This window comes from Hyperolius riggenbachi, chromosome 1 (genome assembly GCF_040937935.1).
Source record: "Hyperolius riggenbachi isolate aHypRig1 chromosome 1, aHypRig1.pri, whole genome shotgun sequence".
Classification (NCBI taxonomy): domain Eukaryota; kingdom Metazoa; phylum Chordata; class Amphibia; order Anura; family Hyperoliidae; genus Hyperolius; species Hyperolius riggenbachi.
The window spans coordinates 370,718,254-370,745,366 of record NC_090646.1 but is presented as its reverse complement, the minus strand read 5'-3'; the positions used below and the strand labels follow the sequence as shown (position 1 = coordinate 370,745,366).

Here is a 27,113-nt window from a genome sequence, read left to right as displayed (position 1 = left end):
TCCTTACAGCAGAGGGTCATCCTTCTAGGGCTGCATCAGTGCAGGAGAATCAGATCAGATGATCTCCAAAGTCTTCCATAATCAGGTTATATCACAGGTAGGTCTCCAAGTAAACAGGTAATAAAGAACACTTGTGCAGGCAAATTAGTAAAGATGAGTCAGACAAGAGTTCAAGGTTTGTCAAACTGCATGAGCCAAGTAATTGATAGCTCAGTCTCAATCAAAGCAGTTATGTAGAGGTCCTCAATGGTAATAAAAAGTTAAACAGCTTATTGGGTGTGTGCAACCTATTTACCACATGTGTAGCTATGTAACAATATTTTGGACAAAGGTTACTCTCTCTATTCTCGTCTCTATTCAAATTTCTTCTACTAACATCATACTGTCTGTAAATCCTAGTACTATAGAGTTCTGACACTTACAACACATTTCTCTGACCTTGCTTTAAACAGCACAGTATTAATACAGTAACTGCTGTGCACCCAGTTGAAGTCCGTAGAAGGCGGACGCAACGCGTAGGTGGGCGGGGTTCCAATCCCGCATGTTTGTCTTGGAGCCTCCTGGAGTGTCTCGTGCTGGAAATCAATAGTGGCATTGCTGGCTTGCCTCTGGACTTATGTGGCCGGGCACCTCTCCTTACGGATTGAGGACCGGCGAAAAAGTGACAGTGTCCTATGTGCGCACAGCAGTTACTTTAGGACGACAGCTGGATGAAGAAGTGGTGAGTCCCGCAGTGCGGGTGAAGATATCACACTTACCCTATGTCAGTACCTAAACAACTTCACAGCCATATTGTCTCCATACAGCAGGAAGTTGACACTTCGCAGACGGACTGCATTCCCGCTCTGCTCCTCCCTCCCGCAGGGCAGTTATTCAGTTGTGGTACCGGTACCCCTGTGTGGTTGGCAGTTTGAGAGTGGGATTGCGGCATGTCTGTTTGTGGAGCGCTCCAGAATTTTTAATTGGTTTTATGGTTTCCCATTGTGTGTCTAATTTTCACAAATAAAGGGTTTTCTATTTTCATAACCTGCAGAGTGATGGCACTTATTATTATTTTGTCAATACATTACACATGTCAAGGCATTTTAAATCTGGTTTCCCTTAAATAAATTGTTGCCTTTTTCAAAGATTAAAATTAAAAATCATTGTAATGGCCAGCAACTTTGTGCATGGGTAATTAATTATGAGGTGAAAACCAATTACACATTCAATCTCACCTGCCTTGCCTCAAGACAATTTACAAACCTTCTCCTATAGTAAACAAAGACAACACATGCAAATGTACATAACCACAGTCAGCATACCTTAGACTACAACAATAATTTAGCTTTTGACTTTTCTGACTGTAGGAAAAAAAACGATCAATTAAGTTAAGAGGTTTATTCCTAACTTTAAAAAAAATATTTGGATACTCTCTGTGCACAGACACATACACAAACAGACAAACAACAAATAGCTGGGATCTTCTTTTGTTTCTGTTTCCTGCCACTCTCCTCATTGCCCCCAGTCTTTTCAGGGAAGAGGAAAGAGAAAAAACAAAAGCATTAACACAAGTCTCTCCCAATACATGGAGGGAGGGGGTAGAAACCTGCAACAACTCTGAGCAGATGTCCAGAGATGCATATTTAAAGGGAACCTTAACTGGCGAGGAAAAATAAATTCACTTACCTGGGGGCTTTCCCAAGCCTCCTGCAGCCGTCCGGTGCCCGCGCCGGTCCTTCGGTGCCCTCCGGTCTCCCTCCGCCGCTAAGTTTCGTTTTCGGACGACTGCCAGTCGTCCTCGGGCCACTTCCGCATTCCTAGTCATAAACTGCAGTAAAGCGCGTCCGCATGACGCGTTTGGCGTCATGCACATGACACGTTTGGCATCATGCGGACGCGCTTTACTGCAGTTTACGACGAGGAATGCGGAAGAGGCCCGAGGACGACTGGCAGTCGTCCGAAAACGAAACTTAGCGGCGGAGGGAGACCGGAGGGCACCGAAGGACCGGCGCGGGCACCGGACGGCTGCAGGAGGCTTGGGAAAGCCCCCAGGTAAGTGATTTTTTTTTTCCCCGCCGGTTAAGGTTCCCTTTAAAGTACAACCTAGCTGAAAAAGTGCAACCAGTCATACACAAGCAATTTATATCACAGTTCCACAGAAACTACAGTGAGAGGAGATAGACAAACACATTTACAGTAATCAGAAGAAAAGGCTCAGAAACATCTAGTAGCCAGGCCAGAACATTTTGGAGGGACTGATAAAAAAAAGTTATCCTGCGGCCGCAATGCCCATTCAAAATGTCCTGGTCCAGAGAGACACCTGCAACTGCTGAGTGTTTCAGGAAAAAAAATGAAACCCCTAAATAGAGTTATTCAGAAATAAGATTCAAAGCAAATTGTGGAACATGATTCTTTCTAAAACTTACACATCTATATATCCGCTTTAAACAGCATCACAGAATATGATACATCATAAATCAAAAATAACCCTTGGAGTCTCCTTACCTTGAGACTTTCCCATTATGCTAAGCTAAAATAAAAAGAAATAGAGTGAGATTAGCTGAGTTTGAAGGTTTATCTAGGGATGGTAACGTCAGTATTAGACTTTACTGGCAAACCTGGTCTCCAGCTTATGTGATTCTTCTATAGTTTCTAATCAGGTTTATCCACACCCAATTTATGGTTTGAATTTTAACTATCCTCTGTGGACAAGTTTATACCTTCAATCTCCGCTTAACCTCACATACAATCTACACAAATCTATACAGTAACATGCAATCTTATATAACAACTAAAATTCACTTAAGCGACTATACAGCAATATACAATGTTTAGAGAGAATATTCACTTAGACACACAGTACTGCTTTCTTAATTGGGGCATCAGACCCGCTATTTACTTTAGGAATATCAGATTCCTGGGAGAGGCGCTACAGAAGCACTTTCCTTCCGGGTTCTATTAATCCGCTCTGACAGTATAGGGTGATAATCAAAAATAGAATTACTCACCCGATACTGTATATGGCGGATCCCACTTCTGACACCAAACTGTTAGCTCAATTTCATCGGAGGCAGCTACAAGATGACTTAGCAGAATAATCTGCAACCCAGGTTAAAGTTCTCCCCCAATCCAAGTGAATACCCTCTCTCCAGCTGGGAGACACAGACCACAAACGCTTAAGTTGGTGGAACAGCATCTGCAATCTTTATTTACAGGTCAATCTTATATACCCACTGATGTTGGGGAAAAAATAGGGGAGACAATAGGATTTGTTATTCTGTAAACAACTGGCAGAGGTAGACGTTGTTACATGTGTTAATTTTCAATAGACCAGGTTCTTAACAACAATGCATGAATAGGTCTGAGTCTTCAGATCTCTGTCACAGTGGCTTGTATGGTAATATACCAAGTGGGTATTCAAATACAGGTTTGTCTCCTGTATGGCACACTAATGTGGTTATGGCCAGACAGAAGACAAAATGAAAATTTGATGTGCTGTACATCTTTTAATATCAGGGTGGTTCAAGCAGCACATTATTAAATCCTTTCAATCATCTATACAGAAAATGCAGAATCACATCCTGTACACTAGAGGGCACCCAGGCCCAGATGACCTGTGCTCAGAAACATCCCTGCCATTGGTCCACTGAGCATTGAGAATCTTCACCAAGTAAGGATTCTCACTACTTTAGGTCATTGGCCCAGTGCGGAGCCCTGGCAGCAGATACAACAATTATTTTGCCTGGGCTATAATCAATTCAGTTTTATTGATCAGGAATTGATTAGCTTATTTATGAAAAATCCAAGAGGGATTGTTTCTAATATTAAAACAGTAACTCTACATTATTTGCATACAATGGCTCCATTGGCTGAAATCTGAGCCAATGGAAACCATGGATGTTAGACATTTAATAATGTACAAAAGGACTATCCCTTTACTGGAACTAAAGCTTTTAATAAAGAGGTAGAGGAATGTTAATGTGAAATGCACTTACTAAATACAAGCTCCCTTACACACCTTGGCCCTTATTCACGTTTTTTTCTGAGTTTTTTTTTCCTCCAAGGAGATATTTTTCATGTTCTCTATAAAATAACTTTTCAGCGCTTAGCTATTGAAAAAGTACTTAAAAAGTAGGTTAAAAAGCAATATCAAATGCTTGCATGCTGGAACTTAACAGTCATTTTATTTATGAAGTGTGAACACATCTCCTGAGAAATAGCCTCGGTGTAATGCATAAGACTTCCTGATCGGGGGCGCCAATTTGCTTGTGATCTATTACCTTGTCGGTAAGCCAGCCAGTCCTAGTTACTAATTGATTCCTGCATTTACTGGTAATTAGCCTGTTATTTTCTGCTCAATTGACTGTATTGTTGGCATATATCTTTTTTCTCTGATTAATTGAATTATCAACTGATGATGAACACTTTAATGATCGTGTATTATTGGATTCTAGATATTGTTGATTATTAGCGCAAGTATTATTCATGGAACCCCGCCCACTATGAGTTTTAATAGTTTTTAACCTGTCTTTTTTATGCTGTTGGATATGTCCACAATAAAATGAATTACATCTTCTACAGGTGGTAGTGCATCTCCTTTTTGTTATAAGTCTGACATGGGGTTATTTAAACAGGTGGTCCTTTTCTTGTTTATGTATTAATTGTCTCACTACAACCCGACCACATTGCTTTACACCTCTCAGGAAAATATGCTTATTTTGCTTGTGAATGCAGGGACACTCTAAAAGTTGTTTGTGCTTAGTACCTGTTATTGAGTTATTAAAAACAAACAATAGTCTGTGCTTTGGGCCAGGCTAAATACGGAGTTGTTGTTATGTGAACAGACTATGGCTAGAAGTCCACTTATTAATAGGATGTCACAAAAAAAAGGTACTTTTTATGCCACTGGAAGCCTATTTTTTATGTCTTGGAGGTTTGCCTGCAAAAGGATGATGCTGTGGTGTCACAAAGGAGCTGCTGATTGCCAGAGAAAAAAGTGGTGGCAAACATCCCAACTGCGCTGAGCGGCCATTCACGGCCACCGCTCTGGTGAGCCGCCACCACACAGGGAAAGTATTGAAAGGTGCATCTCTTGATTATTGTTGGTGGCTGAACACTTATAAATTAGCACACAAGTTCTATCTGAAGATTCGGCAAGTTGACATATATTCCAAGTTTGGTGGTTTTGAGGCTCTTTTAAATCTATTTGAGCTCATTATGTTTGCAGCAAAGGGGGGGGGGGGGCAGTTTTATGGTAACAGTACTTCAAACAGGGTACTGTTTGCCATGGTTGTACAGAATAGCAATTTGAGCTCCCAGTGTACTTTCACCAACAACATAGTCTCCTGCCCCATGCAATTAATTATTATCATAACAAGATGGGTTTTATGATTGCAATTTTAGTTTACTGTCAGGTTTGCAAATACCTATCTTATTGCAGAATGAAGTGGAAAGATAACTTTAATAATATTTATATTACATTTATCATAGTAACATATTGATGACAAATGTATCATGAAAGTGGAATCATGCTGCCATCTACTGGCGTATATATTTAAAGCAGAACCATTTTACCTCAGCATATCAGTTCCAAGTATTGACAACAACATACCAACACCATGGCTTTTTTTGTGCAACATCAACTTTACAGATACATAACCGAATGCAGTTTAACACTCCACATGGCATTCTCTCACAGATAATGTTTTTTGCACCTTATCAGTAAAATAATCTTTTGTTAACCATCTGTTCACCACAAAGATGGTCCTGGGATCTTGAAATCATGCATCAATATGATGAAATCTAGTTTTTGCTGACAATAGGAACTTCCAGTTCATATCTGTAACAGCAAAAGTACTCTATGTTATACATAGGTTATTCAGCAGCGCTTCCTTATATTATTCCTCCACCAGATATCAGTCACCCATCAGGAGCGCGACTCACCTATTTTGTATGCTACGATCACAGTAGCATATACGCTTGTGGGGCATTAAATAGGTTCCCCTCACCTTCCACGACACATCTCAGACCAAATAAGCAGGGAAAACAGCGATATTTCAGACTCTGAGCTCATAGAGCATTCCTCTCACACCTTAAAACATGAAGCAAAGGCTCCTCATTGCGCAGTATAGTTAAAAGTTAAAAACACTTTATTTAAAATTGCACTCACGTGGTATTTGCAGTGTATATCAGCTTTTGGAATTGTTACAGCGGGTTCCACCCCGCGCGGTCACCCGGGCTGACCGCCGCGTTGATTCCCCCTTGCTGTACGGTATCACCGGCTGCACTGCCCTTGTTCCGGCGTGTCCACTGTGTCGGCAAGACTCCTCCCTACCAGTTTCGTCATAAGGTATGACTCATTCAGGGGATGGAGTTTGCCGATCCAGTGTTGTTTTTAAAGAAGATTAGCTCCGCCCCCCAGGTTTTCCCCCATACGCCGCCTATGTCCCCATTCAAGGAAGCGGCCATATTGGAGCCCAGGAGGCTGCGCAGAGTTACATTCAATGTGTTCTTAACATCCAATCTTATCATCACTGTTATTTTCTTTTAACATATCAGCCTATCCAGACCCTAGTTGCGGATACAGCACCCTATTACTCCTGAATAATATTAGTTTTTGATTTAATATTTAGCAACACCCCCACCACTTAGCAACCCAACCACTATTAGTCAAGCTATGTTAAAGGTATATACCCCCACACAAGCAGAGATAAATCTATGCGTTAGGTACTGCAAAAAGCATCCCAGGTCGGGTTTACACATCCCTTCATGCAGGCAAGTGCATATTAGAAATACATATAAAACAGTGCCAGCAAGCATACGTATATATTTAACACAGATTGCAGCATCTTGCTGCAACAATCAGTTATTCCCACACAAGTTAGCCATTATCTATGAAACAATTTATGTCCATCTCTATATTCATACCTTTCGGGGACATTGTCTCCATTTTAAATATCCATTGAGTTTCCTTCCTAGAGAGTATCCTGATTTTATTTCCCCCTCTCTATGGGATATTAACTTTCTCTATGGCACAGAAACCTAAGTGTAATGGATCACATGCATGCTTTCTCCTGAAATGTTCAGAGACACTATGCCCTCTTACTGCATTTTTTATATTATTTATATGTTCATGCACTCTTTCTGTCAGCTTCCTTTTTGTTCTGCCAATATATTGCATGCCACACGGCCACATGGTTGCTGAGGTGGTCCATATCCATATCAAGTTCCGAAAGTGCATAAAAATAGGGACAATCCCCCTGGACGCCCCATAATCAGCGGAATTGGTTCCGTGACGCACAGGCTGGGTGAGTATCTTAACCATTTCTTGCAACCTATGGTGCATAAACTACCATGTGTGGTGAAGGACACTAAGGATATGCTGGGGAAAGTGGAAAAAATGGTAGTGGGAGAGGAGACGGTCCTTGTTGTGGCGGACGTGTCCTCTCTCTACACCAACATTCCTCACCAACTGGCCCTTGAAGCAGTAGATTACTACATGAGGAAGGAAGATGGGATGCCAGGGGAACAGGTTGATTTTTTGATAAGAGTCTTGGAATTTGCACTCAAAAGGAACTATTTTTGGCACAAAGGGTGTTATTATTTGCAGATAAGGGGGTGTGCCATGGGGGCGGGGTTTGCCTCGGCTCTGGCAAACTTATTCATGTCCAGATGGGAAGAGGGTATTATATGCCAATACAAGGGGGAGTTGTTTAGCAACTGGCTAAGGTATATAGATGACCTGTTCCTCCTATGGGAGGGAGGACAGGATAAGCTATCAGGATTTTTTGAAACTATTAATAACAACACATGGAATATACAACTAAATATGGAAAGTAGCACGGTGGAAATTAACTATTTGGATCTTAAAATTATTAAAAGTGGGAACAAGCTAATTACTAAAAGTCACTTTAAGGAAACAGATCGTAACTGCTATATACCGACCAATAGTGAACATCACCCTAACTGGATAAGGGGGTTCCCCAAGGGTCAAATGGTGAGGATGAGAAGGAACTGTACTAAATTGGAGGATTATGTGGAACAATCTCAGATATTAATAGAACGTTTTGAGGAAAAAGGGTACCAGGGGGATGATCTATACAAAACCATGATGCAGGTGGGTAGGACAGAAAGGAAGAGATATTTACAAAATAGAGATAGGGATGAGGGAATGGCGACCCTAGATAGGTTGCCTTTCATCACTGGGTACAATTATCAAAGAAAAGAACTGGAAAAAGCTTTTGAGAAGAATTGGGGAATACTACTTGAGGATAGAACCCTGGTGAAAATATTACCAGAGAAACCTACCTTTATATATAGGAAGGCCCCAAACCTGAAGAACCTGATGGTACCATCATGTGTCAACCCCCCTAACCCCCAAGAGTCCATCTTCTGGCAGGCACCCGGTTTTCATCCGTGTAGGGGGTGTTTTGCATGTAGGGAGGCCAAGACTAGGAAAACTGAGAAGATAAAATCTTTCCATAATGGCAATGAGTTTAGGATAAGGCAGTGCATCACGTGCCACACTAAGGGGGTAGTTTATCTACTATGGTGCCCGTGTGGCATGCAATATATTGGCAGAACAAAAAGGAAGCTGACAGAAAGAGTGCATGAACATATAAATAATATAAAAAATGCAGTAAGAGGGCATAGTGTCTCTGAACATTTCAGGAGAAAGCATGCATGTGATCCATTACACTTAGGTTTCTGTGCCATAGAGAAAGTTAATATCCCATAGAGAGGGGGAAATAAAATCAGGATACTCTCTAGGAAGGAAACTCAATGGATATTTAAAATGGAGACAATGTCCCCGAAAGGTATGAATATAGAGATGGACATAAATTGTTTCATAGATAATGGCTAACTTGTGTGGGAATAACTGATTGTTGCAGCAAGATGCTGCAATCTGTGTTAAATATATACGTATGCTTGCTGGCACTGTTTTATATGTATTTCTAATATGCACTTGCCTGCATGAAGGGATGTGTAAACCCGACCTGGGATGCTTTTTGCAGTACCTAACGCATAGATTTATCTCTGCTTGTGTGGGGGTATATACCTTTAACATAGCTTGACTAATAGTGGTTGGGTTGCTAAGTGGTGGGGGTGTTGCTAAATATTAAATCAAAAACTAATATTATTCAGGAGTAATAGGGTGCTGTATCCGCAACTAGGGTCTGGATAGGCTGATATGTTAAAAGAAAATAACAGTGATGATAAGATTGGATGTTAAGAACACATTGAATGTAACTCTGCGCAGCCTCCTGGGCTCCAATATGGCCGCTTCCTTGAATGGGGACATAGGCGGCGTATGGGGGAAAACCTGGGGGGCGGAGCTAATCTTCTTTAAAAACAACACTGGATCGGCAAACTCCATCCCCTGAATGAGTCATACCTTATGACGAAACTGGTAGGGAGGAGTCTTGCCGACACAGTGGACACGCCGGAACAAGGGCAGTGCAGCCGGTGATACCGTACAGCAAGGGGGAATCAACGCGGCGGTCAGCCCGGGTGACCGCGCGGGGTGGAACCCGCTGTAACAATTCCAAAAGCTGATATACACTGCAAATACCACGTGAGTGCAATTTTAAATAAAGTGTTTTTAACTTTTAACTATACTGCGCAATGAGGAGCCTTTGCTTCATGTTTTAAGGTGTGAGAGGAATGCTCTATGAGCTCAGAGTCTGAAATATCGCTGTTTTCCCTGCTTATTTGGTCTGAGATGTGTCGTGGAAGGTGAGGGGAACCTATTTAATGCCCCACAAGCGTATATGCTACTGTGATCGTAGCATACAAAATAGGTGAGTCGCACTCCTGATGGGTGACTGATATCTGGTGGAGGAATAATATAAGGAAGCGCTGCTGAATAACCTATGTTGAACTTTTGTGGAAATTTACTCATTTCTGAACAGAAGCGCAAGCCTCATGAACGATTGAAACAGAATTGATTTTAGCCTGCAGATTATATTATCACTTTTTAAAGTATTTGTTGAAGGATTCATGTATGTTGTAGTGTGCATTTATAGCCTACAAGTGATATACTGACACCTAGTGGACGATAATAGATAATATATTGGTGATTCAGATCATAGTATTATATCAATTAGTGGGAGCGCTGTATTTTAATTTTGTTGTTACTCTATGTTATACTCTTTGTATTTTCACTAATAAAAATTGTTATTGGGTTAGTTTTCAGAGGTTGCTGTCTTCATCATATTGTAGAAGTCAGTACTGGACTGAACTGAAGCACATCAGCATGTAAATATAAGAAGACAGTTCTATCAACTGATTTGAGATTTGAGAATAAGTATAAACAGTTATGAATGTGTTCAGGAACGTAATTAAGGTTAAGGAATAAGGCAAGTGGTAAGAGAGATTAATGTAGCCATAAAGATAGGCATGTTTTGAAGAACTCTTGACATCATTGTTAGGATACCAGAAGAGCCAAGAAACCTTTGGGAACCAATGAAACAGAAACTGCACCGTACAAGTAGTGCCCTCACAGACAGTTGGCAAAGTCATAACTGTAAGATTCGCTGGCTGCTCATGGCGGCAGAACACCGCAACCCATGCTGAGGCGCAAGCCTCTGGGTCTCGGCCTGCCTCTGACGTCACTGGAGCGCACGGCGCTCAGCTCCCATTGGATAAGCGGCGGACGTGCTCTCAGTACGCGCTCCGCCGCTGTAAACAATGACCACGTGCGCGCACAGCGTGTCAGCTTATCTGCTGACTCGCTCTCTGTGGATTGGTCACTTTGGATTCCTTTAGTTTTGATTGGTTCAGTGCTAGTATACATATAAGGTGAGCGCTCTCAGTTATCGCCAATAGCCAATGCCCAGTGCTGGGCTTGTTACTGAGTTTGCGCTCACACCAAGTGCTTGTCTTGCTGAGGACTTGTGCCTATCTCTTGACTAAGCGTCTTGTAGATTGGATACCCGTTACCGACCCGGCTTGTACCTGACCACGCTTCTGTATTGGATACCTTGTTAGTGACCCAACTTGTTAGCGACCAGTGTTCATGCGAAAGAATTCGCATGAACGCTGCCTGCATTGACCCTGGCCTGATTGACATTGCATCTGTCTAGTGATTATGCCAGCCATTCCCTGTTACCTTGTCTTCGTCTGGATTGCTCCAGTCTACAGGCCTCAGGTGACTATTCACTATATTGCATTACATTGCATTGCTGTGTTTGGTGATTGCTGTCTGCCAGCCTGTATGCTACATCTGCCTGCAGGGTATTGTAGATTGTATTAGGCAGGAGCTTTCGCAGGTGTTAGGGCTGGGTTAGATGTCAGTCATACGGGCATACAGTCTGACTTATAGCAGGTAACCAGGCAAGCCTGACAATAACAGACTGTGGGCCACATCATGTAAATAAACATAGCAGAGGGTAACTAGAAATCAGTGGGCTACCATAGCAAAATTTTGGCATAAAGCCTCTACACCTGAACAAAAAATAAAGCCCTAGCTACCTTACACACAGCAGATGTAATAGAAAAGAGGGTGGATCTACTGTTCCACAACAACTACTTCTAAAAATCTTAGCTCACAATTAAATAAGCATGTCCCACAAACAACATAATTTGGCAGTATATCACCCACACAACATAATTAGGCTGCATATCACCTAAGTAAGATAATTAAGCAGTATGTCTCCCAAACATCCTAATTAAGCAGCATATTCCCAAACAACATAATTAGGCATTACATCCCCTGAAAAACATAGTCAGCAACACAACATAACAACAATTAGGTCGCATATTGATTCATACAACCAAATAGTGCCCTGTCAAACACTGGTACACAGTAATGCCTGCAAAAAGAGACACCATACTCACCAAAAAAGTGAAGAACAAAAATAAAAATTCACTTGTCTGCTGCAGTTTCCAGCCACACCTCCTTGTCATCCGCAGCAACCAGCAGAGAACCTCACACTTGTGCACTGAGATAGGACTATAAGTACAGATTTTGGTGCATCGGAACAACACAGCATTCTGCCACCTGCATAGCTACGGGAATTGGAGATTTAGGTAAATGGACATATAGGAAGGCTTGGAGGCATTAGGATTCCTATTGGGAAAGTCAAACATCTTCTAACAGGGCTCCTGATCAGAACTGAAGCATATTATCACAGGGGCAGATGGGTCGTGGTGAACTTCTTGCAAGATAATAGTGTAATAAAAAAATGGAACAAAAGATCTAAACATCAGCATTTAAGCCATTAAGTTGACATTTTTAATTGGAAATAAAGATGGCGACCTCTGTATTTTTCAGTCAAGGTTTTCTTCAAATGTGACATTTTGCATATTTATCATTTTTGGCAAATGGATCCCTTATAGATTATATATAATGGAAAGTAAATATGCACTTCCTTACCTAGAGCTGCACCTAATGTACACATCAGTACAAGGTCTCGGAGTGTCACCAGTATGTGCAGAAAAGAAGCATTCTTGTATAGAATCATATCCCTGTTGCTTTTCATGCCTGGAAAGTGTGGAAATAACAAAACACATTTGCAAGCATTAGCAATAAATCAAATATGTAGTTTTGCCATACAAATATCAAAAGCAAATGTAAAATTTCAGTCACACATAACATATGCTCTAGTTCACACGTATAACAAAAATAGCAAGAATTTTGATTGACAGAATTATTTTAAAAAAATAGTGCTCTATAAAACACTGTTGTATATCTTCTGTGGTACATGATGTGCATGCATTAAAATGATCTACACCATGAGTGCACCCACAAAAATACTAAGAGCGTGACTTTAAATCTGGTCCATGACTCCAGGTTAGACAGTAACAAGTTATGCTGGGAATATACTATGAGAATTCTAATAATTCTGGCTTGCTTTTTAGGTTAGGCAAACTTAATGCAGCTTGAAAATAGGCCAACCAACCTCACTTTCTGGTGAATTTGATTGGCCCAATTCCAAATGCATACAATTAGCATGCCAATTATAAGCATCTCAATCACTAGCTCTACATTCTATGCACAGCCTACGCTAACCATGTCTCAACAGCTCATCCTTAGAGAAAATATTAAGAAAATATTTTTTACCGCAACCGCTTACTTCCCATTTGCGGCCGTCTTGTGATGTTGCAAGCAGGAAGAGGCGTCGCTTAGCGACCATCGTCAAGGGGACGTCGCTGGACTGGTAAGTCGGTAGCTGTAAGCTGGGTATGCACATGAGATAAAAGTCTTTGGAGAATGAAAGATGAAAGGCCAATTTTACCCCCTTCTGTGTAGTATGAGAGCCATGCCTACACATTCTATTCTCAAACTGAGTACACCCACCAGATAAAAATCTTTGCAAACTGAGGAATTTACCTGTCACATGGGTTTGTCAGGGAGGTGTGAAAGACTGATCTTTCACAAGATGCTGTACACATACAAAAGATCAGCTCTTGCTTGAAAAATGCATTCATAGTCTATAATATCTGGAGATCTCATACACACCTTGTTTAACAGACAGTCATCTGATGCAGATCAGATCCCCTGGGATGAATCTGAAAGACTGAGAGATAAATATCTTTCATCTGGGTGTTTTGAGGTCTTCTGTGAACTGTTTTTTTTACAAAGATTATCTGCAGATTTATCTTTGAGCTTTCACTTTTCAAAGATGTATCTTGTGTGTACCCAACTTTACTATTCAAAATCTGCTGGCCCTCACACTACATGGCAGTGGTAAAATTGGCTAGTCATCTGCAGATAAAAATTGGATGTGTGCATGGACCTTAAAAGACTGTGTAGAGTATGCTCTCATACTACATGGAGGTGGTAAAATTGGCCTTTGTTCTTTCATTTTCCAAAGACTTTTATCTCATGTGTGTATCTAGCGTTAGTATAGGAGCCATTAGTTGCAGAAAATAATATGACCACGTCGTAAGAGGGATATGCATATTCATTTCCTTTTAAAAAATGCTAATTGCCTGGCTGTCCTGATCTCTTTGGCTTCAGTAATGTCTGAATCACATTTCTGAAACAAGCACGAGATAAGTGTGGTCACACTTTAGCAATGGATCCGCACACTTGTTTCGGGTCAGTGGGGTTCATTCATTAAACATCGGTAACACTGCTGTGCACGCATGGACACGGCAATATTACTGTTACTTCCGCGAGATACATTAGTAGCGTGAACCACGGTACTCCAGTAGTGTGACCGTTACTATAGTAATGCATGTGTAACCGTTGTAGCGGGCGTGCTACTGGAGTACCGTGGGTCACGCCACTAGCGTATCTTCTGGCACTTACACACAGAAGTAATGGTAATATTGCCATGTGCTGTGCGTATATGGTAACATTACCAGTGTTTAATAAAACGACTTCTATGACTTATAGGGATGCTGAAGTAAGAGCAATATGGAGGTTGTCCTCATAATTTCCTATAAACAATGCCAGTTGCCTGGCTGTCATGCTGAGCTTTTGGCTTTAGTTAGTTGTTTCACACACCTGTAGCACGCATACAGCCAGTGGAGTCACCCTACAATCAAAGCACCTGATCTGCATGCTCATTCTGGGTCAGTGACTTACAGTATTAGGAAGCAGAGCATCAGCACAGATGTGGCATTGTTCATTACAGAATAAGGGTGACAGATGCTGTATTTCTCTCACTTCAGGTTCCCGTTAAAGTATCAGTTGTATAGGATCAGCAGGACAGTCAGGCAATAGGCATTGATTAAAAGTAAATACAGTAAATATGGCATCCTCCATATCTCTTGTCCTACAGGGTCAGTTTAACAAAGTGCTTTAAATAGGACAACTGTAGTGAGAGGGATAGGGAGGCTGCCATATTTACAGTATTTCCTTTTAGACAATGCTAGTTGCCTGGCTGTCCTGCTGATCCTCTGCCTCTAATACTTTTAGCCATAGTCCCTGAACAAGCATGCAGCAGATCAGGTGTTTCTGACAATATTGTCAGATCTGACAAGATTAGCTGCATGCTTGTTTCTGGTCTGATTCAGATACTACTGCAGCCAAATAGACCAGCAGGGCTGCCTGGAAGAAAATGTGGCAGCCTTCATATACCTCTCACTACAGTTGTCCTTTAAGTACATCCTTTAACCACTTACCGACCGCCTACTTCATATTGGCGGCGGCAAAGTGGCAGCCCCAGGACCACGTAACGCAGAATGGCGTCAGGTCCTGGGGCACTCTTTGGCCGGGGATCGCGCGCTTGGATGCGCGCGCATCCGCCGGCAATAGGCTCCGCCCACCCGCGACGTCAACCCGCCGGCCAATCGGAAGCGCCGGCGGGTTGTTAACCCGACGATCGCCGGATAGGAAGCGTATAATACGCTTTGTAATGTTTACAAAGTGTATTATACAGGCTGCCTCCTGCCCTGATGGTCCCAGTGTCCGAGGGACCACCAGGGCAGGCTGCAGCCACCCTAGTCTGCACCCAAACACACTGATCTGCCCCCCCCTGCCCCCTGATCACCCACAGTACCCCTCAGACCCCCCCCTGCCCACCCCCCAGACCACCGTTTGCACACAATCACCCCCCTAATCACCCATCAATCACTCCCTGTCACTATCTGTCAACGCTATTTTTTTTTTTGTCCCTAAACTGCCCCCTGCTCTCTCCTGATCACCCCCCCACCCCTCAGATTCTCCCCAGACCCCCCCAGACCCTCCCCCCCCCTGTGTACTGTATGCATCTATCCCCCCTGATCACCTGTCAATCACCTGTCAATCAGCCGTCAATCACCCGTCAATCACCCCCTGTCACTGCCACCCATCAATCAGCCCCTAACCTGCCCCTTGTGGGCAATCTGATCACCCACCCACACCAATAGATCGCCCGCAGATCCGACATCAGATCACCTCCCAAATCCATCGTTTACATCTATTCTCTCCTCTAAACACCCACTAATTACCCATCAATCACCCATCAATCACCCCCTATCACCACCTGTCACTGTTACCCATCAGATTAGACCCTTGCGGGCACCCAATCACCCGCCCACACGCTCAGATTGCCCTCAAACCCCCCCTTATCGATTCACCAGTGCATTATTTACATCCGTTCTTCCCTGTAATAACCCACTGATCACCTGTCAATCACCCTCTGTCACTGCCACCCATCAATCACACCCTGTCACTGCCACCCATCAATCAGCCCCTAACCTGCCCCTTGCGGGCAATCTGATCACTCACCCACACCAATAGATCGCCCGCAGATCCGACATCAGATCACCTCCCAAGTGCAGTGTTTACATCTCTTCTCTCCTCTAAACACCCACTAATTACCCATCAATCACCCCCTATCACCACCTGTCACTGTTACCCATCAGATTAGACCCTAATCTGCCCCTTGCGGGCACCCAATCACCCGCCCACACCTCAGAACGCCCTCAGACCCCAGCCCTGATCACCTCGCTAGTGCATTGCTTGCATCTATTTCCCCCTCTAATCACACCTTGAGACACCCATAAATCACCTCCTGTCACCCCCTAGCACACCTACCCATCAGATCAGGCCCTAATTTGCCCCGTGTGGGCTCCTGATCACTCGGCCAAACCCTCAGATCCCCCTCAGACCCCCTTCCGATCACCTCCCCAGTGCATTGATTGCATCTATTTTCCCCTCTAACTGCCCCCTGAGACACCCATCAATCACCTCCTGTCACCCCCCTAGCACTCCTATCCATCAGATCAGGCCCAATACATCCTGTCATCTAAGAGGCCACCCTGCTTATGACCGTTTCCACAAAATTTGCCCCCTCATAGACCACCTGTCATCAAAATTTGCAGATACTTATACCCCTGAACAGTCATTTTGAGAAATTTGGTTTCCAGACTACTCACAGTTTTGGGCCCGTAAAATGCCAGGGCAGTATAGGAACCCCACAAGTGACCCCATTTTAGAAAGAAGACACCCCAAGGTATTCTGTTAGGTGTATGATGAGTTCATAGAAGATTTTATTTTTTGTCAAAAGTTAGCGGAAATTGGATTTTTATTGTTTTTTTCACAAAGTGTCATTTTTCACTAACTTGTGACAAAAATAAAATCTTCTATGAACTCACCATACCCCTAACGGAATACCTTGGGGTGTCTTCTTTCTAAAATGGGGTCACTTGTGGGGTTCCTATACTGCCCTGGCATTTTAGGGGCCCTAAACCGTGGGGAGTAGTCTAGAAAACAAATGCCTCAAAATGACCTGTGAATAGGACGTTGGGCCCCTTAGCGCACCTAGGCTGCAAAAAAGTGTCACATGTAGTATCGCCATACTCAGGAGAAGTAGTATAATGTGTTTTGTGGTGTATTTTTACACATACCCATGCTGGGTGGGAGAAATCTCTCTGTAAATGGACAATTGTGTGTAAAAAAAATCAAAAATGTGTCATTTACAGAGATATTTCTCCCACCCAGCATGGTTATATGTAAAAATACACCACACCACTGAGTACGGCGATACCACATGTGTGACACTTTTTTGCAGCCTAACTGTGCTAAGGGGCCCAAAGTCCAATGAGTACCTTTAGGATTTCACAGGTCATTTTGAGACATTTGGGTTCAAGACTACTCCTCACGGTTTAGGGCCCCTAAAATGCCAGGGCAGTATTGGAACCCCACAAATGACCCCATTCTAGAAAGAAGACACCCCAAGGTATTCCGTTAGGAGTATGGTGAGTTCATAGAAGATTTTATTTTTTGTCACAAGTTAGCGGAAATTGATATGTATTGTTTTTTTTTACAAAGTGTCATTTTCCGCTAACTTGTGACAAAAAAAAAAATCTGCTATGAACTCACCATACCCCTAACGGAATACCTTGGGGTGTCTTCTTTCTAAAATGGGGTCACTTGTGGGGTTCCTATACTGCCCTGGCATTTTAGGGGCCCTAAACCGTGAGGAGTAGTCTAGAATCCAAATGCCTCAAAATGACCTGTGAATAGGACGTTAGGCCCCTTAGCGCACCTAGGTTGCAAAAAAGTGTCACACATGTGGTATCGCCGTACTCAGAAGAAGTAGTATAATGTGTTTTGGGGTGTATTTTTATACATACCCATGCTGGGTGGGAGAAATCTCTCTGTAAATGGACAATTGTGTGTAAAAAAAATCAAATAATTGTCATTTACAGAGATATTTCTCCCACCTAGCATCTGTATGTGTAAAAATACACCCCAAAACACATTATACTACTTCTCCTGAGTACGGCGGTACCACATGTGTGGCACTTTTTTGCACCCTAAGTGCGCTAAGGGGCCCAAAGTCCAATGAGTACCTTTAGGATTTCACAGGTCATTTTGCGACATTTGGTTTCAAGACTACTCCTCACGGTTTAGGGCCCCTAAAATGCCAGGGCAGTATAGGAACCCCACAAATGACCCCATTTTAGAAAGAAGACACCCCAAGGTATTCCGTTAGGAGTATGGTGAGTTCATAGAAGATTTTATTTTTGTCACAAGTTAGCAGAAAATGACACTTTGTGAAAAAAAACAATTAAAATCAATTTCCGCTAACTTGTGACAAAAAAAAAAATCTTCTATGAACTCACCATACTCCTAATGGAATACCTTGGGGTGTCTTCTTTCTAAAATGGGGTAATTTGTGGGATTCCTATACTGTCCTGGCATTTTAGGGGCCCTAAACCGTGAGGAGCAGTCTTGAAACGAAATTTCTCAAAATGACCTGTGAAATCCTAAAGGTACTCATTGGACTTTGGGCCCCTTAGCGCAGTTAGGGTGCAAAAAAGTGCCACACATGTGGTATCGCCGTACTCAGGAGAAGTAGTATAATGTGTTTTGGGGTGTATTTTTCCACATACCCATGCTGAGTGGGAGAAATATCTCTATAAATTGACAATTGTGTGTAAAAAAAAATAAAACAATTGTCATTTACGGAGATATTTCTCCCACCCAGCATGGGTATGTGTAAAAATAAACCCCAAAACACATTATACTACTTCTCCTGAGTACGGCAATACCACATGTGTGGCACTTTTTTGCAGCCTAACTGCGCTAAGGGGCCCAAAGTCCAATGAGCATCTTTAGGCTTTACAGGGGTGCTTACAATTAGGCACCCCCCAAAATGCCAGGACAGTGAACACACCCCACAAATGACCCCATTTTGGAAAGTAGACACTTCAAGGTATTCAGAGAGGAGCATAGTGAGTCCGTGGCAGATTTCATTTTTTTTTTGTCGCAAGTTAGAAGAAATGGAAACTTTTTTTTTTTTTTGTTTTGTTACAAAGTGTCATTTTCCGCTAACTTGTGACAAAAAAAAAAATCTGCTATGAACTCACCATACCCCTAACGGAATACCTTGGGGTGTCTTCTTTCTAAAATGGGGTCACTTGTGGGGTTCCTATACTGCCCTGGCATTTTAGGGGCCCTAAACCGTGAGGAGTAGTCTAGAATCCAAATGCCTCAAAATGACCTGTGAATAGGACTTTAGGCCCCTTAGCGCACCTAGGTTGCAAAAAAGTGTCACACATGTGGTATCGCCGTACTCAGAAGAAGTAGTATAATGTGTTTTGGGGTGTATTTTTATACATACCCATGCTGGGTGGGAGAAATCTCTCTGTAAAGGGACAATTGTGTGTAAAAAAAATCAAATAATTGTCATTTACAGAGATATTTCTCCCACCTAGCATCTGTATGTGTAAAAATACACCCCAAAACACATTATACTACTTCTCCTGAGTACGGCGGTACCACATGTGTGGCACTTTTTTGCACCCTAAGTGCGCTAAGGGGCCCAAAGTCCAATGAGTACCTTTAGGATTTCACAGGTCATTTTGCGACATTTGGTTTCAAGACTACTCCTCACGGTTTAGGGCCCCTAAAATGCCAGGGCAGTATAGGAACCCCACAAATGACCCCATTTTAGAAAGAAGACACCCCAAGGTATTCCGTTAGGAGTATGGTGAGTTCATAGAAGATTTTATTTTTGTCACAAGTTAGCGGAAAATGACACTTTGTGAAAAAAAACAATTAAAATCAATTTCCGCTAACTTGTGACAAAAAAAAAAATCTTCTATGAACTCACCATACTCCTAATGGAATACCTTGGGGTGTCTTCTTTCTAAAATGGGGTAATTTGTGGGATTCCTATACTGTCCTGGCATTTTAGGGGCCCTAAACCGTGAGGAGCAGTCTTGAAACGAAATTTCTCAAAATGACCTGTGAAATCCTAAAGGTACTCATTGGACTTTGGGCCCCTTAGCGCAGTTAGGGTGCAAAAAAGTGCCACACATGTGGTATCGCCGTACTCAGGAGAAGTAGTATAATGTGTTTTGGGGTGTATTTTTCCACATACCCATGCTGAGTGGGAGAAATATCTCTATAAATTGACAATTGTGTGTAAAAAAAATAAAACAATTGTCATTTACGGAGATATTTCTCCCACCCAGCATGGGTATGTGTAAAAATAAACCCCAAAACACATTATACTACTTCTCCTGAGTACGGCAATACCACATGTGTGGCACTTTTTTGCAGCCTAACTGCGCTAAGGGGCCCAAAGTCCAATGAGCATCTTTAGGCTTTACAGGGGTGCTTACAATTAGGCACCCCCCAAAATGCCAGGACAGTGAACACACCCCACAAATGACCCCATTTTGGAAAGTAGACACTTCAAGGTATTCAGAGAGGAGCATAGTGAGTCCGTGGCAGATTTCATTTTTTTTTTGTCGCAAGTTAGAAGAAATGGAAACTTTTTTTTTTTTTGTTTTGTTACAAAGTGTCATTTTCCGCTAACTTGTGACAAAAAAAAAAATCTGCTATGAACTCACCATACCCCTAACGGAATACCTTGGGGTGTCTTCTTTCTAAAATGGGGTCACTTGTGGGGTTCCTATACTGCCCTGGCATTTTAGGGGCCCTAAACCATGAGGAGTAGTCTAGAATCCAAATGCCTCAAAATGACCTGTGAATAGGACGTTAGGCCCCTTAGCGCACCTAGGTTGCAAAAAAGTGTCACACATGTGGTATCGCCGTACTCAGAAGAAGTAGTATAATGTGTTTTGGGGTGTATTTTTATACATACCCATGCTGGGTGGGAGAAATCTCTCTGTAAATGGACAATTGTGTGTAAAAAAAATCAAATAATTGTCATTTACAGAGATATTTCTCCCACCTAGCATCTGTATGTGTAAAAATACACCCCAAAACACATTATACTACTTCTCCTGAGTACGGCGGTACCACATGTGTGGCACTTTTTTGCACCCTAAGTGCGCTAAGGGGCCCAAAGTCCAATGAGTACCTTTAGGATTTCACAGGTCATTTTGCGACATTTGGTTTCAAGACTACTCCTCACGGTTTAGGGCCCCTAAAATGCCAGGGCAGTATAGGAACCCCACAAATGACCCCATTTTAGAAAGAAGACACCCCAAGGTATTTCGTTAGGAGTATGGTGAGTTCATAGAAGATTTTATTTTTGTCACAAGTTAGCGGAAAATGACACTTTGTGAAAAAAAAACAATTAAAATCAATTTCCGCTAACTTGTGACAAAAAAAAAAAATCTTCTATGAACTCACCATACTCCTAATGGAATACCTTGGGGTGTCTTCTTTCTAAAATGGGGTAATTTGTGGGATTCCTATACTGTCCTGGCATTTTAGGGGCCCTAAACCGTGAGGAGCAGTCTTGAAACGAAATTTCTCAAAATGACCTGTGAAATCCTAAAGGTACTCATTGGACTTTGGGCCCCTTAGCGCAGTTAGGGTGCAAAAAAGTGCCACACATGTGGTATCGCCGTACTCAGGAGAAGTAGTATAATGTGTTTTGGGGTGTATTTTTCCACATACCCATGCTGAGTGGGAGAAATATCTCTATAAATTGACAATTGTGTGTAAAAAAAATAAAACAATTGTCATTTACGGAGATATTTCTCCCACCCAGCATGGGTATGTGTAAAAATACACCCCAAAACACATTATACTACTTCTCCTGAGTACGGCAATACCACATGTGTGGCACTTTTTTGCAGCCTAACTGCGCTAAGGGGCCCAAAGTCCAATGAGCATCTTTAGGCTTTACAGGGGTGCTTACAATTAGGCACCCCCAAAAATGCCAGGACAGTGAACACACCCCACAAATGACCCCATTTTGGAAAGTAGACACTTCAAGGTATTCAGAGAGGAGCATAGTGAGTCCGTGGCAGATTTCATTTTTTTTTTGTCGCAAGTTAGAAGAAATGGAAACTTTTTTTTTTTTGTTTTGTTACAAAGTGTCATTTTCCGCTAACTTGTGACAAAAAAAAAATCTGCTATGAACTCACCATACCCCTAACGGAATACCTTGGAGTGTCTTCTTTCTAAAATGGGGTCACTTGTGGGGTTCCTATACTGCCCTGGCATTTTAGGGGCCCTAAACCATGAGGAGTAGTCTAGAATCCAAATGCCTCAAAATGACCTGTGAATAGGACGTTAGGCCCCTTAGCGCACCTAGGTTGTAAAAAAGTGTCACACATGTGGTATCGCCGTACTCAGAAGAAGTAGTATAATGTGTTTTGGGGTGTATTTTTATACATACCCATGCTGGGTGGGAGAAATCTCTCTGTAAATGGACAATTGTGTGTAAAAAAAATCAAATAATTGTCATTTACAGAGATATTTCTCCCACCTAGCATCTGTATGTGTAAAAATACACCCCAAAACACATTATACTACTTCTCCTGAGTACGGCGGTACCACATGTGTGGCACTTTTTTGCACCCTAAGTGCGCTAAGGGGCCCAAAGTCCAATGAGTACCTTTAGGATTTCACAGGTCATTTTGCGACATTTGGTTTCAAGACTACTCCTCACGGTTTAGGGCCCCTAAAATGCCAGGGCAGTATAGGAACCCCACAAATGACCCCATTTTAGAAAGAAGACACCCCAAGGTATTCCGTTAGGAGTATGGTGAGTTCATAGAAGATTTTATTTTTGTCACAAGTTAGCGGAAAATGACACTTTGTGAAAAAAAACAATTAAAATCAATTTCCGCTAACTTGTGACAAAAAAAAAAAAATCTTCTATGAACTCACCATACTCCTAATGGAATACCTTGGGGTGTCTTCTTTCTAAAATGGGGTAATTTGTGGGATTCCTATACTGTCCTGGCATTTTAGGGGCCCTAAACCGTGAGGAGCAGTCTTGAAACGAAATTTCTCAAAATGACCTGTGAAATCCTAAAGGTACTCATTGGACTTTGGGCCCCTTAGCGCAGTTAGGGTGCAAAAAAGTGCCACACATGTGGTATCGCCGTACTCAGGAGAAGTAGTATAATGTGTTTTGGGGTGTATTTTTCCACATACCCATGCTGAGTGGGAGAAATATCTCTATAAATTGACAATTGTGTGTAAAAAAAATAAAACAATTGTCATTTACGGAGATATTTCTCCCACCCAGCATGGGTATGTGTAAAAATACACCCCAAAACACATTATACTACTTCTCCTGAGTACGGCAATACCACATGTGTGGCACTTTTTTGCAGCCTAACTGCGCTAAGGGGCCCAAAGTCCAATAAGCACCTTTAGGCTTTACAGGGGTGCTTACAATTAGGCACCCCCCAAAATGCCAGGACAGTGAACACACCCCACAAATGACCCCATTTTGGAAAGTAGACACTTCAAGGTATTCAGAGAGGAGCATAGTGAGTCCGTGGCAGATTTCATTTTTTTTTTGTCGCAAGTTAGAAGAAATGGAATTTTTTTTTTGTTTTTTTTTGTTACAAAGTGTCATTTTCCGCTAACTTGTGACAAAAAATAAAATCTTCTATGAACTCACCATGCCTCTCACTGAATACTGAAAACACAGATGTGAACGGGCCTAAATGTACAGATAAACAGTTGTAGGGATTGTTTTACAGCATAACTACATTGACATACTGGCAGTCACCTTTTGCCCATTATCACCAATAGTTTTTTTTTAATAATATCAGTCAGCCCTGCTGTGCATTTGGTACACACATTTACTAGAAAAGAACAGTAGCATACACACTACATTTACTTAAATAAAAGAAAATGGTACGTCCTAAAACCCTTTTTTATTTTCTGATATCTCTTCCATAGCCCTGCCAAAGGTGTGGACCTCTTGGCTTTGTAGCGTGCATTCCCTGCAGCCAGCTCATATAAGAGAATTTATTGATTTTTTTTAGGTACCAAAGTTAATGGCCACTTTACACTGTTGGATTTTTGCACAACCTTTTATGTACATGGTCAATATTTCCTTGATAGAAAGTAGAATTGAAGAATATTGATCTGTCCACCACTTGACAGCGATCAGAACACTGAAAAGGTTAGCTGTCTACACAGTACTGTTGTAGTAGTAGTAAGAACTACGCAACCATAAACCATGTACTTTTTCTGCCCGCAGGTCCTCTGATCACCTCTACCAAGCTCAACATATACAGGTGAAACTCCAAAAATTGTAAATTAACTCCAAAAATAATTCAACTGAAAAGGTGAAGCTAATATATGAAATAGACTCATTACATAAAAAGTGAGACATTTAAATCCTTTATTTGTTATGATTTTGATGATTATGGCTTGCAGCTTATGAAAACCCCAAAATCAAAATCTCAGTAAGTTAAAATATTGGGAAAAGGTGCAATAATCTAGGCTCAATGTGTCAGACTCTAACCAGCTAGTTAATCCAAAACATCTGCAAAGTGTTCCTGAATCCAGAGCATTTAAAAGGGACCCTGAGTAGAATGTTAAAATGAAAATCTACACTTACCTGGGACTTCCCCCAGCCCTCCATAGCCTGCGAGGTCCCTCAGCGTCCTCTGGGGTCCCTACGTGGCCCGCTGGTGGCCCCGTTAGCCTGGCGACTTTCAGGTTAAGCCATGCACAACTGCGCGTGCGTGGCCCGTCCAAGTACCCGGCTTCATCAAGGGGGCCGTTGCATGGGTCTTTCGAGAACCACACATTTTACACTGGGGGATAGCACCAGGGGTTCTTGCGCGTTCGTCCTGATATAGCATGCTGTTACTGCCACACATCTGATTTATGTTGGCCCAATATCTTGCAGCATGTCCGACCAATACATGCGACCAATCTGGCCTGAAATTGGTCTCAGTGTGAATCAGGCATACTCTTGACGGCACCGATTTTCATTTGATTCGATTATAATAATCAGATGGTCAATCGGCTGCCAAGTCGCCTGTTGTATGGCTCTCTTTCGTAATAATAAAATCGGAGATCAAAAAAGACTTTTCAGGAAGCGCTGTTATTTGGTAATTCAAACAGGAATTACAAACCAAAATTTAGCTCAGAAGTAGCTTATGCAAATAACCTCTCTCAGAATGGATATAATATAGTATTGAGAGAGTAAAAAAAAATTCCAGGTCAAATCCCCCCCAGTCAATGCTCCACTCCACTCCACTCATATAAAGGCCAGCTCTGTAGATATGCTTTAACGAAACATTTAAAATACATACATGCAGAAGCTTTTCCACAAGAGGTCACTAGAATGTAATAAATGTGAAACCGAGTTGTCTCACACAGTGCATGCCTATGCAATATTCAGTTGATTACGGTAAGTTTGTTTTTTTCATAGATCAGTTTTCCACTCACTTACTGTTAACTCAAAAAAAATGCTGTTGACAGCTGGCCTACCAAACCAGAACGAAATAACACGGAATGATGACATATTTTACAAATACTGTGTAGGCCTCTTGTTAATAAACAGAAGGGTTGTAGCAGCTGCATAATATATAATATTGTAATGTAACATAAAATAATGTGTAGCAAAACATTCACCACAGGGTCACAAAAGCTAAACCAGTACAGCTCCATCTCCCAGAAATGTAAGTGGTACCTGGAATCTCAACACAGAAGAGGTGTGATACTGCAGAAAAGAATGGACTAAGTCATGTTACTCTATTTCACTAATCTTTTAGAAGTCTTATATGACCCAGCCAAGGGTTGCAAACTTTTGCCATCTAATAGCAGAGAGATTTTAAGAAAACACAAGCTAGGTTTGATGAATTGCCATAGTAAATCACATAGTAAAGTACGGGCAGCACGGTGGCGTAGTGGTTAGCTCTCTCGCCTTGCAGCGCTGGGTCCCTGGTTCGAATCCCAGCCGGGGCACTATCTGCAAAGAGTTTGTATGTTCTCTCCGTGTCTGTGTGGGTTTCCTCCGGGCACTCCGGTTTCATCCCACATTCCAAAAACATACAGATAAGTTAATTGGCTACCTCTAAAAAATTGGCCCTAGACTACAGTACTTACACTAGATAATATAGACATATGGCAATGGTAGGGATTAGATTGTGAGCTCCTTTGAGGGACAGTTAGTGACAAGATATATATATACACTGTACAGCGCTGTGTAATATGTCGGCACTATATAAATACTAAATAATAATAATAATAATAAATAGTAAGAAGAGGCAAAGATCGCTGGCACTCAGTGCTGCTGGCAAACAGTCACTAAGAGGGACCATTACCGGTAACTATGTACTGTGCTCAACAGCCAAAGATTCCTCCAATTATCAATTCCAGAATAAAGAGCCAGGCACCAGTAATGCAGAAGTTAAAACATGAATGAAATTCCTCAGTGATAGATATAGCAAAAGATCAGCCTGACAGCCATTTCACAGATCTCCCCCTGCATCAGGGTCAAATTATTAACTTATCATTGGCCTTGATGAAGCTGGGACAAAAGCATTATCTTCAGACACAAGAGAAAACCAGAGGAAGCTGTTGATCAATGTTAACACAATAATTGGCATGAAAAATGCATTTATCTCACTCTGGGGGCCATTAGGTTTTCCATCCTGAGTTTTCTCCTAGGTGATATTTTCACGCCTTACAAATGCATTCTAAACAACCAGAAAGAAAGAAAATACTCACAATAATTTTGAAAGTACCATACCTTTTCACCAACATTTGGGTACTGTTTCAATTGTAAAATGTTGAAAAGTTATTTAAAGAGAAGATGAAAATGATCTCCTAGGAGAAAACTCAGGAGAAAAAGTGAATTGCATATGGGCACTGGACTCAGAAGTACAATGGGCCGATCCAATTCACTTTTTCTCCCAAGTTTTCTCATCTTCTGTTTAAAATACATTTTGCAATCTGCAATAGAAAAAGCACTGTAAAATGTATTCTATTTTCTTGCTTGCTGGTGGCTTAAACAAAGGGCATTTTATTTTTAATATAAAAATATTACCTAGGAGAAAAC

At 41.9% G+C, this 27,113-nt stretch overlaps 1 protein-coding gene across 7 annotated transcripts in view; it reads right to left on the bottom strand.

Moving 5' to 3' along the window:
* SHOC1 (shortage in chiasmata 1) overlaps positions 1 to 27,113 on the bottom strand; it is a 342,404-nt gene that overhangs the window by 67,779 nt on the left and 247,512 nt on the right. For all 7 annotated transcript variants that reach the window (XM_068234309.1, XM_068234308.1, XM_068234310.1 and 4 more), the window contains one exon: positions 12,359 to 12,466. In XM_068234309.1, coding sequence (XP_068090410.1) covers positions 12,359 to 12,466 — 108 coding nt within the window. The remainder of the gene's footprint in view (positions 1 to 12,358; positions 12,467 to 27,113) is intronic.